Below are 11,507 nucleotides of genomic sequence, written 5' to 3'. Positions count from 1 at the left end.
TTTATAAGGAGATACCGCCTCACTCATGAGGTGGAGCCTGTGGAAAAGGATGTTAGACAAGAATCCTGTGTAGGAGAATCAGCACCAAAGTCCTTTATTTATAGTCTTTATTTAATCCCCCAAACACTGGGGATTTGATTAACTAGCAGCTTTACATTTACTGGGGAGTTGTGGATTGGGGTGGTAAAGTCAGGATAGATTTTTCCTACGGTCTTGTTTTCCTTGTGTGCTTTATTTTTGCCATAAATCCAAAGGATTTTTTTACTTCCTGCTGCATTATGGGGCTGTAGGAAATGATCTTTGTATCAAATAAGCTCTCACAGCTTCTGGTTTATGCTTTGTGTCTGCAGATTTGCTTTTATAAAGTGCTGGCATTCGTGTGGTCTTTTTTTCCTCCCCCTCCAAACTTGAATAATTGTGCCTTAAAAGCACCCAAATAGATTTCTTTTAATCATGAAACTCCTTTTTATGATGAACAATAATTGCTGGGGTGAAGCACCAGGGCTCAAAACATTTCTGCTGTTTTTGTGTTTTTCCCTTTAGAAAATCTGGAGAAAGTGCTCTCAGCTCTAGAGAAAGCAGAAGAATACATGGCACTAACTGACAACTTCAGTGGAAAGGTGGGTCTGAGTGGGTTATAAATTATTTTGGAATTGCAGAATTGAATTCCTGGCAGGCAGGAATTGTCCAGGATGTGCTTGTTCCTGGTGTTACCAGGGCGGATTTTGTTCTGTGAGCTCGGGTTCCAGGGAGTGACGTGGAATAAAAATTGTGAAATAATTTACAAGCAGGTGATGTAAATCCTGTGAGAATCGCACTCGTGCTTTAATAAACTCAGCACATAAACTGTGTATTTGGGTGATGAGCTGTAGGATTGCCCTGAGGGTTGTGAGGAGTTCACCTCCTTTTCCAGAAGAAGTTGGAGTCAGGAATTTACTGAATCACAAGGTCTCCCTGCTGGAATGATTTGGTGCCTTGTGCTGATCAGAGGTTACACTTAAAACTTAAAAGATCTCTTTCAAATGTAAATTATATCTATGTGTTTTTTTTCTTTTTAGGGATATATTATCCAGAAAAGGGAGAAAAAGCCAAGCCTGGAACCAGATAAACCAGCAGAAGATATTTACACGTAAATATCTGAAGTTTTTCACTCTTTTTTCCTTGTTCTGCTAGTCTGCATAACAGACATTAGTTTTTCAGGTGATAATGTCAAATGTGTATTTTACAGATATGAGGAATTTCATCCTTTCTTGTTTTCTCAACATTCAAAATGCCCCTACTTGGAATTTGACTCATTCAATAAGGTACAGTGCTTTTGCTGATGCTGTACTTTTAAGTGCTTTAATGGACTGATGCTAAAAAGAGTAATTAAAATACAGTGCAGAGCTTGTTACTGGAAATACAGACCTTGGAAGAGAGGATTAATCTTATGGAGAAACATTTTAAGGGGGAAAAGGCCAACTCAAACAGGGCTCCTGCTGAGCAGTGTTGCCCTCATGAGCTCAGATCCTGAAGCTGTGTGAGGAACCCCTGAGGATGTGAATCCCAAATGTTTTGGTAGTGGAGAGTTGTCACAGTCATCACATTTATACTTTTCCTGTCACTACTTTGGAAGCTCCAGGCACTGATTTATTATTTCCCCGAGCGTTGTCCTTCCTGGTCCTTGACTCATGAAGTCATTAAATGCCTGTTGTTCCTGACCCTTGATCTTCAGAACTCCCATTTCCCATTTCTGCCCTTCTTCTTGGGTGCATTTCTGTCATCTCCTTCACAGCACTGATCATGGAACCACGGAATAGTTTGGGGTTTTAACATCTTGTTAAAAAACATCTCATTTTTGAAGCCCAGCTGGAACACCAGCAGCAGTTCTTGGGCATTTTTCTGAGTGTTTGGGGTTTTTTAAGTCACCCAGCGAAGCAGCAGGAATTCAGGGCAGACAAGTCTGTCATTGCAACCATTTAATCTGTATCAGACCAGCTTCTTTCTCCTCACTTCTCGGCAAAAAAAATGAACCCTAACTTGGCCCTTTATTTCCTTGTGCACAACCCCTGGTTTGCAGTGAGACACGTCCGTGTCTTGCTGAACTCAGCTCATGGGAAGGTAAATGGAGGAAGTTCCTGAAGGTTGTTTTAGCCTCTCTTACCTCTTTTAGTGCTTTGCAGCCACTTCTCTTGAGGGAACCTCCTGCTCTACCTGCTTGTTGATGGTCTGAGTCAGGACAACCTGGAGATTCTTCAACCTGATCTTCTCTTGCAGGCGACAGATGAGTTCTACTCCAAGCTGGAGGGACAGAAGATTGATCTGAAGGCCTTGCAGCAGGTGTGTCCTCATCCAGGATTGGGACAGCTGGGATGGCTCCAGGAGCTTCAGAGGCATCACTTGCTTCTTGCAGGGATTGGGTGATGCCATTTGTCTTTATATATTGGGTTTTTTTCCATCTTATTTTTGAAAGGAAAAACAAGCACTGAAGAAACTTGAAAATGTCCGGAGGGATCACGAGCACAGACTGGAAGCTCTTCAGCAAGCTCAGGTAAGACAGACTTTCGTTTTCAGCCGAGAAGATGTGTCAAAGATGCATAATCATGGAATTCCAGGCTGGTTTGGGTCGGAAGGGACCTTAAAGTTCATGTCATTCCAATCCCCCTGCCGTGGGCAGGGACACCTTCCACTAGGCCAGCTCCGAGCTCATCCACCCTCCCCTTGGACACTCTCTCTGCATTGCTCTGCTTGCAGGCATCAAGTTGGCTCCTATCCCGTGCAATCACTTCATCCTTGGATTTCCCCAGGTGTTTAAGGAGAGACTGGATGTAGCACTCAGTGCTGCTGGGTCAGAGGTCGGACCTGACGACCTCAGAGCCCTTTTCCAACCCCGGCTGATTCTGTGACTTTTGTTCCCGTGATTTTGCTGAGCGTGTGTTTGGCTCCAATGGGATATGACCTTTTCCTTTCCCTAAGGAAGCTGATAAGCTGAAAGGGGAGCTCATAGAGATGAACTTGGCCGTGGTGGACAGAGCCATCCAGGTGGTCCGGAGTGCCTTGGCCAACCAGATCGACTGGACCGAGATCGGGGCCATCGTCAAGGAAGCTCAAGCCCAGGGAGACCCCGTGGCCAGTGCAATCAAAGAGTTAAAGCTCCACACAAACCACATCACCATGCTGCTGAGGTAACTGCAAAAACCTCAGCTGACTCTGTGTCGAGATGTTGGAAAGAAAAAAAAAAAGCAAAACAACACCAAAACTTCTTTTTTATAGCAAGGACTTTTGATGTGAAAGCTGGGAGGTGCAAAGTTAATTTGTAGTTACCTCACAGAAATGTCAGTGCATGGAATAAGCTTGTTTTAAGTCTGTTCCTTGGATTGGAAAAAAATCAACTCTTTTATCTCTGCTTTTGGTTTATTTTTTTTTGCCCCAAAATTTGGCTGACACCAGGACATAAACAGGTTGGCGTGTGAGGCATCCCAGGGCCTCCCTGTGCCTGCACAGTGAGAAGGCTTTAAGGGCTCCTCAGGCCATTTGCAGACTTCATGAGAGAATAAAATTAAGAGCACTTTGCCCTAAGAATTAAAAAATAACCAGTTTTCTTAATCACAGGATTAATCACAGTTACGTGTTTTAGGAACCCATATGTGTTATCTGAAGAGGAGGAGGAGGAGGAGGAGGATGCAGACGTAGAGAAAGGGGAAACAGAAGAACCAAAAGGAAAAAAGAAAAAGAATAAAAACAAACAGCTGAAGAAACCTCAGAAGAACAAACCCTTGCTGGTTGATGTTGATCTCAGTTTGTCTGCCTATGCCAATGCCAAAAAGTAAGATTTTCAGTGAATGTGTGCCTTGGTGGTAGAAATTCCCCCAGTTGTTGGTGATAATATTGTAGGAGGGAGGGCTTTGGGATATCTTGTTAAAAATTGAAATGGGCAGCTTGTCCCCAGCTCTGGGAGCTGCATTTTCTTGCACCAGACCCGCTGGTGCAAAGTCTCTACCTGTGACATTAATTTGAGTCCAGCTCTGCACAGTGACACCTGGAACAAAATGCAGATATGCAGGGGATAAACACATCCTAAAAATGAGGGAATATTCTGGGATTTCAGGGACAAACACACTCGTGTTTCACAGGTACTACGATCACAAAAGACACGCAGCCAAGAAAACTCAGAAGACAGTGGAAGCTGCAGAAAAGGTAATTGTTTTCTTCTTTTTTTTTTTTTTTTAGAAGATCTTTAAAAGCAAAATCCCTGTCATTGGTAAGTGGAAAGTCCTGGCCTGGTCTAAGTAGCCCTAATGAGACATGGAAGGGAAAAACAGCCCACCAGGGTCATTTTATTCTTGACATTTTCAGCCCAGCAGAGGATTGCAGGTCCCTGATGTATCCTCTCTTTCCACCAGTAGCACTGGGAATACTCAGAGCAGGTGGAGGTATTGAGAGACCAGGACTTAGGGAGGCAGGAGTGGAAAATCAGTGGAAATCCTTACAATCAAGGAGCTGATAATTTCAGGGTGTATCTATCCAGGGTGGAAATCCAAGGGCAGCTGTCCCACATGTGCATGCAGGGGATGCACAGCAGAGTGTGGAGCCTGCACTGATAAATTCAGAGCCATTCCCCACTGTCCAGCCAGCAATGTTGTGATTCCTTCTGGATCGTGATCCTGCTTTCTGTCCAAACAGGCATTTAAATCGGCTGAGAAGAAGACAAAGCAGACCCTGAGGGAGGTTCAGACAGTCACCACCATCCAGAAAGCCAGGAAGGTCTATTGGCAAGTACAGCTCCACTGTCCTTCTCTCATGTCCTGTGTCAGGCTGAGCTTCCACTGCCTTAGAAGTGGAGCTAATTAGGATTTCTGAGCACTGCACTTTGTGTTGGGTGTCCTTGCAGCTGCTTCCTAAAGTCACAGAATCCCAGAATGGTTTTCAGGGATAGTAGCCAAGAGAAGCTGTGGCTGCCCCATCCCTGGAAATGTTCAAGGCTTGGAGCCACCTGGGATAGTAGAAAGTGTTCCTGCCCATGGCAGGGGGTTGGAACAAGATGGTTTTTAGGATTCCTTCCAACCCAAACCATTCTGGGATTCTGTAATTTAAAAAAACCGAAACCAAACCTCAAAGCTTTTGATCATCTAATAACTGAATAAATAAAATAAAAATAAGTAGGAGGACTTTGTGGTGATTGTACTTCTCGTGTCATCTCAAAATATCATTGGCAGTGGTGCTGTATTTGTCCCATGCCTTGTTTTTATGCCCCAGGCACGTGGATGGACATGCAGCTGTTTGCGGTGCCATAAATTGTAGATGCTGAGATGGTTATTCTCAGTTTGTGACAAAACCCCACCTGTGCAGTGTCCTGTCAGTTCCAGGTGTTCCTCACGCAGTGGGTTTGCTGTGGTTTGGCAGGTTTGAGAAGTTCCTGTGGTTCATCAGCTCAGAGAATTACCTGGTGATTGCTGGGAGGGATCAGCAGCAGAACGAGCTGATTGTGAAGCGCTACCTTAAACCAGGTGAGTCCAGAGAGGTGGAGTGGGGGGGTTTGCCTCTTGTATTCCAGCTTTGTAGATGTCCAGGAGGGACATGGGAAGGTCTGTCTGCTTTGTCCCTAAGTTGGGTCTTGGATCAGAGGGGGCTTTGGTGATGGGAGTCCCTCTGGCACCGTGGGCAAGAGCGGGTTGGATGGGCCCCCTCAGGAGCTGATTCTCCCTGGGACAGCTGGGGGATTAAAAGGCTTCTGTGTCCTCTTCCCATCCTGCTCCTCGCAGCCAAAGCTGGTGTTGGAACCCCCCCCTTGGCTCAGGGGTGTGTGGCTGACCGGAGTCCCCTCTCTTCCAGGGGACATCTACGTGCACGCTGACCTCCACGGGGCCACGAGCTGCGTCATCAAGAACCCCTCAGGTACCTGCCTGGGGCTGCTGTGGGGTCCTGGCCAGCTCACACTGCGGATCAGGGACGGTGTGGGGTTTAATCTGCCGTGCCTGGACGGTGTCACGGTGTGCCGGGTGTTCCCTTGCAGGGGAGCCCATCCCGCCCCGCACCCTGACGGAGGCTGGAACGATGGCCCTGTGCTACAGCGCGGCCTGGGACGCCAGGGTGGTCACCAGTGCCTGGTGGGTCTCCCACAACCAGGTAAGGACACGTCCTTTCCAAGGCAGAGCATCTGAGGGAAAGGGATGTGACTGCAGACAAAGCGTCTCTCTGTGGGAGCTGATGGATGTGGGGCAGATCTGGTGTCGCTCAAGTGTTTGAGATTACACCGAAGTGTTGGTGGTTTTATTTCCTGAATAACCCAGCTGCTCACCCAGGACTTCTAAAACACAGTGCTGGTACTGTGTGATTGGATTGAGACATCCCTTAGGAAAATTTCCTTAAAAAAACCCCTTGGATTCTTCAGTCCAGAGAGCTGTTGCCAGGAGTAACTTCGGTGGTGTTGTCACTACATGATGCTGCCCTTCTGCCACACGTGCTTTTTATGGGATACCATGATTTTCTTTTAGGTTTCTAAAACTGCACCCACAGGAGAATATCTCACCACTGGGAGCTTCATGATTCGAGGTGAGACACAAGGGAACAGTGGGAATTGGGTGTTTTCTCTGAAGGTGCTGGGCTGTCCTGCAGTGACAGCCACCCCCCTCACTGTGAACAACCAGCAGATCCTGCTCTTCTCCCCAAAATCCATAGGGAATGGTTTAGACTGACTATCAGGCAGTTGCAGCAGCATTTCTTGCCAAACCCTGGGCAGAAGTTCATTAGCTCAGCTGCTTTTGAATTCTCCTGTTCTCATCCGGGAGATAAAATAAGCCCCAGTGGAATTTTTTGGTAGCCTAAAGCCTCTAATGAAAATGAATTTTGGAAGTGCATCCTGTAACATGGCTGTTAAACCTCCTCATGAGACTCTGCCTTTGTTTTTCAGGGAAAAAGAATTTCCTTCCACCTTCCTATCTGATGATGGGCTTCAGCTTCTTGTTTAAGGTACAGCTTTTCCTGTGCAGCTCCTGCTGGCTTTTGTAATTTGCTTTGAGCTGTAGGAGGCTTATTTTCTGGGTCTTGCTCATCAGCACATTGACAATTACTTCTTTTCCCGCTGCGACAAATCCCATAAAACACTTCTGGCTGATAATGACTCTGCTTTCATTTCCGTCTTTCCCCGGTGTTCAGGGAATGTGGGTGTGCAGCTGTGTGTGTGTTACCCTGACTTCTGAGGGTGCCACACTTGAGCTGTGGATTAATTTTCTTGCCTTTTGGTGGCAGAAAGTGTTGCAAAGGAAAGGAAAAGCCAGGTGAGGCGGTGTGTGAGCAGACCTGGTGCTGACACGACGGTGCCTCTGTTTCCAGGTGGATGAAAGCTGTGTCTGGAGACACCGGGAAGAGAGGAAGATCAAAGTCCAGGATGAGGATCTGGAAGTGTCCAGCAGTGCCAGTGAGCTGGTGGCTGAGGAAGTGGAGCTGTTAGGTACGGTGGGACTGGGGGCTGCAGGGCTGCTTGGGGCCTGTGGGATCCCGGTGGGATTCTGGATCACTGATAGGACAAGGGGCAATGGTTTCAAACTGCCAGAGGGCAGGGTTAGATGGGATATTGGGAAGGAATTGCTGGCTGGGACGGTGGGCAGGCCCTGGCACAGGTTGGGCAGAGAAGCTGTGGCTGCCCCTGGATCCCTGGAAGTGTCCAAGGCCAGGCTGGAGCATCCTGGGCTGGTGGAAGGTGTCCCTGCCCATGGCAGGGGGTGGAACAAGATGGCCCTTAAGGTCCCTTCCAACCCAAACCATTCTGGGATTCTCTGATTCCATAATTCTGTGATTCTGTGACGGGTCAGTCTGGTGTTTCTGGCTCTGCTTTCCTGCCCTCTGTACCCCAGAAGGAGGAGACAGCAGCAGTGAAGAGGAAAAAGCCGAGTGTGAGGAGGCTCCAGAGGACGTGGAAGCAGCTCCAGAGGACGTGGAATCTCCAGAGAACATCGAAGCCTCACCTGAGAGTAACTGTGATGAGGACGTTGCTGACCTGGAGCAGGGAAGAGGAAACACCCCTCCTGCTCCAGAGGGGGACTCTGAGGAGGAGGATGGAGAATCTGAAGATGAAGTGGAACCTCCGGAGCCAAAGGGCGGAGGGAAGGAGGAGGAGGTGAATTACCCAGACACCACAATCGACCTGTCACACCTGCAGTCTCAGAGGTGAGTGAAGCAGCAGCAATGGGGGCACCCCTGAGGGTCTCCTAAATCGCTGCCAGGACAGGGACTGGCATGAGTTGCCCTCCTTTCTTCCCATGCTCAGCAAGGCAGTGCTGTGGGAATGCTGCCCCATTTCCAGTGCAGCGCTGTGTGCTTGGGAAGCTGCACATCAGGGGTTCCTTTGGTGCCCAGACATTGCTGCCTGTGTGTGTGAGATGAGCTGGCAGAGACCTAAGACTTGTTTTGGAAAGTAAATCCCAGTATTCCTGCCTTTCCCATTCACCAAAGCTGGGATTTTCAAGAACTGGGGAGCTGGAAGTGTTACAACCCAGCTGCCCATGTCTGGGCCGTGGTTGGTGTGTCCATGGCTGAGCTGCTCCACACGTGTTGATGCTCCATTTCCATCTGCCCACAGATCCCTGCAGAAAAGCCTCCCCAGAGAGGAAGAGCCCAGCTTGGTAAGGTCCCAGCTCTGGAGTTTGGCCCAGAGAAGGGGGAGCTGTTGCTGGGCAGGGCGTGCTCTAACTGCCTTTCACTTCCCAGAGTGACAGCAAGGCCCAGGGGCGAAGGCACCTCTCTGCCAAGGAGAGGAGGTGAGAGCCACTTGGGGTTTCATGGAATCCCAGAAGGGTTTGGGTTGGAAGGGACTTTCAAGTTTATCCAGTCCCACCCCCTGCCATGGGCAGGGACACCTTCCGCCTTCCCAGGCTGGTCCAAGCCCTGTCCAACCTGGCCTTAGGCAATTCCAGGGATCCAGGGGCAGCCACAGCTTCTCTGGGCAAATCCCTCCTCCCCATTCCCTCCCCAGGACCCGGGCACAGGGCATGTCTTGCACCTCCCAGTCTGGGCTGATCCATAGATCCATACCCATTGTCCATCCTGCAGTTCCAGTGCAGGGTCCTGCTCCTGTCCCTTGGGAATGCTGGTTGGGAACAGTTCCCTGTGTACTCGTGGGCTGGAGAGGTTTTCCTGAGGAGGGATTGTTTCCACAGATCCTGCCTCAGGTTCCTCCAGAGCTCCAGGATGTAGGAGCAGGGTGGGAATGCTGCCAGGAGAGCAGCAGCCTCTCCTGTCACAACCAGGGGCAGTGTGTCCTGATTGTTTTCCTTAGAGAAATGAAGAAAAAGAAGCAGCAGAACAACTCTGAGAACTCGGAGCTGCCTGAGGAGAAGCAGAAGGAGATGGAGACACAGCCCCCCGCTGCTCCCAACAGCAACAAGGGGGTTCCAGCCCCTCAGCCCATCAAGAGGGGCCAGAAGGTGGGCAGGGACCAGGGGCACCCCTGGCTGGAGCTGCTGGCATGTGAAGTGTGGACAGCAATCCCAGATTTCCCAGACATCCGTGGCTACCTCGTGGTTTTAGACTCCTGGTGGGGCTTTAAGTGGGTTTGGGATGATTGTGCTGGTCCCTGAGCACGGAGCTCGCTGGAACCAGTCTCTTGGTTACTGGTGGACTGCACTGAGAGGTTTGGGATATGGGGAGGGGAGTGCACATGGGATCAGCATCCCAGTGTTTGTGGAGGCCAAACTGTGCCAGAGTCACCATTTGTGGAGCTGTTGGTGTTTCCTTCTGCAGAGCAAAATGAAGAAGATGAAGGAGAAGTACAGGGACCAGGATGAGGAGGACCGGGAGCTCATCATGAAGCTGCTGGGGGTGAGGGAGGGGGGGCCCTGCCTTCCCTGGGGCTGGGGCGGGGGCTCCTCCACCAGCTCTGACCCCCTGTGTACCCACAGTCTGCAGGCTCCAACAAGGAGGACAAAGGGAAAAAAGGGAAGAAGGGGAAGACAAAAGAAGAGGCAGCAAAGAAGCAGCAGCAGAAACCCAAGGCCCTGCGTCGTGGAGCAGGAGGGGGCAAGGAGACCCTCCCAGCAGGAATCCTGCTGCATGAGGCACAGGAGCCAGCCCTGGAGGAGCAGGGGGGAGAGGTGAGGAGTGTGAAGGGAAGGTGAGGAGCAGGAGGGGAAGGTGAGGAGCAGGAGCTCCCAGCTCTGTTGTGGGGACTTGGTATCTCTGGGCCTCATCTCCCCTCCCAGCCTGGAGTGTGCCAGGCAAATTGGAGGTGAGGAAGAAGCGCTCTGAGCTCCCCCCAGCTCTGACTGTCCTTTGTTTGTGTGCAGGAGGAGCAGGACCAGGATCAGCCAGGAGTGGAGGTAAATGTTTGTCTGCAGCTCCAGGAGTGTGACCAGGGCTGTGTTCCCGTGGCACTGGGGCAGGGGGAGCCTCCAGGAGCCCCCCAGGGCTGTTTGAGCCCAGCTTAGTTGTATTTTCTAAAAAGAACCTCCTTTTCTTCCTGCCCTGCCCATCTCCACAGCCTCCATTAAACCAGAGCTGGCTCCATGGATGTCTGTCCCTTGGTTTTGCCTCTGGAGGTGCTCCACTCCCCCAGGAGAGGAGTGCTCTGGGCTGGAGGATGACACAGTGTGCAGGGCAGGAGGTTCTGTCCTTTAGAAGTTTATTTACCTATAAAATTGCTTCCAACTTTTCCATAATTACAGGCTGTGGGTGTTGCCCAAGGCTGGGAATAAGTGAATTCCTTTAAATTCTTTCGTGGAGGAGGATAAGGGTGTCTGTCAGGGGGGAAGCTGATGGTGAGCCTGTGAAGATGTACCAACATTTGGGGGTCCCAAAACTGAGATCCATCCAATGATGTGATTTCAGTAATCACAGAGGGTCAGTCATGAATCGGGGTGATGCGATGCCAGTGAAGTGAGTGATCCTGTGATCACTCAGTCGTGGAGTCACGGAATGGTTTGGCTTGGAAGGGACCTCAGACACCACCTGGCTCCAGCCCCTGCCGTGGCAGGGACCCTTCAGTCCCCAGTAAGCCCAGCAGGGAGGGGCTGGAGGACAGGCCTGGTCCCAGTGCAGCTCTTTGCCCCTCAGGACGGCGAGGCCCTGCTGGACTCCCTGACTGGGCAGCCCCATCCCGAGGACATCCTGCTCTTTGCTGTCCCTATCTGTGCTCCCTACACAGCCATGACCAACTACAAGTGAGTGGCAGCACTTTTTTTGGGGAGGGGTTTGGGGACAGCCTGTGCTTCACTCAGAGAAACCTTTTCTTTGGGCAGGTACAAAGTCAAGCTCACTCCGGGCACCCAAAAGAAGGGCAAAGGTAAGGTCTGAAAGCCCTGAATCCTTTTCCCTGCTCTGCCTGGTGAAGCCAGTGTGGTTTTCCAAGCTGTTTCACTCTTCCCTGTGTTTTTGCAGCTGCCAAGATCGCCTTGCACAATTTTATGCAGTCCAAAGAAGCCAGTGCCAGAGAGAAGGACCTGTTCCGCAGCGTGAAGGTGACTCCTCCTCCTGCAGAGTTTCTCTTGCACAAATGTGACAGCAGCAGCAAAATGTCCACTTTGGGGGGAAATGCT

At 50.1% G+C, this 11,507-nt stretch overlaps 1 protein-coding gene across 1 annotated transcript in view; it reads left to right on the top strand.

Annotated features, from left to right (window-relative positions):
* Positions 1–11,429, top strand: part of NEMF (nuclear export mediator factor) — a gene marked incomplete at its 3' end in the record, with an annotated part of 17,300 nt that extends 5,871 nt beyond the window's left edge. Inside the window, exons 8-32 of the mRNA XM_027907648.1 lie at positions 544–620; positions 1,059–1,129; positions 1,229–1,304; positions 2,257–2,319; positions 2,453–2,530; positions 2,956–3,164; positions 3,617–3,805; positions 4,113–4,176; positions 4,663–4,751; positions 5,383–5,486; positions 5,812–5,874; positions 5,993–6,105; positions 6,474–6,531; positions 6,890–6,948; positions 7,312–7,429; positions 7,833–8,145; positions 8,558–8,600; positions 8,686–8,735; positions 9,254–9,401; positions 9,718–9,795; positions 9,876–10,059; positions 10,252–10,292; positions 11,026–11,132; positions 11,211–11,254; positions 11,350–11,429. Of these exons, the coding sequence (XP_027763449.1) occupies positions 544–620; positions 1,059–1,129; positions 1,229–1,304; positions 2,257–2,319; positions 2,453–2,530; positions 2,956–3,164; positions 3,617–3,805; positions 4,113–4,176; positions 4,663–4,751; positions 5,383–5,486; positions 5,812–5,874; positions 5,993–6,105; positions 6,474–6,531; positions 6,890–6,948; positions 7,312–7,429; positions 7,833–8,145; positions 8,558–8,600; positions 8,686–8,735; positions 9,254–9,401; positions 9,718–9,795; positions 9,876–10,059; positions 10,252–10,292; positions 11,026–11,132; positions 11,211–11,254; positions 11,350–11,429 (2,519 nt within the window). The remainder of the gene's footprint in view (positions 1–543; positions 621–1,058; positions 1,130–1,228; positions 1,305–2,256; positions 2,320–2,452; positions 2,531–2,955; positions 3,165–3,616; positions 3,806–4,112; positions 4,177–4,662; positions 4,752–5,382; positions 5,487–5,811; positions 5,875–5,992; positions 6,106–6,473; positions 6,532–6,889; positions 6,949–7,311; positions 7,430–7,832; positions 8,146–8,557; positions 8,601–8,685; positions 8,736–9,253; positions 9,402–9,717; positions 9,796–9,875; positions 10,060–10,251; positions 10,293–11,025; positions 11,133–11,210; positions 11,255–11,349) is intronic.
* Between the last annotated feature and the right edge of the window lie 78 nt (positions 11,430–11,507).

This window comes from Empidonax traillii, unplaced genomic scaffold (genome assembly GCF_003031625.1).
Source record: "Empidonax traillii isolate 1590-97213 ecotype Southwest subspecies unplaced genomic scaffold, ASM303162v1 scaffold1511:size131785, whole genome shotgun sequence".
NCBI lineage: Eukaryota > Metazoa > Chordata > Aves > Passeriformes > Tyrannidae > Empidonax > Empidonax traillii.
The sequence above is the reverse complement of the archived record's forward strand: the minus strand, read 5'-3'. Positions and strand labels throughout refer to the sequence as shown.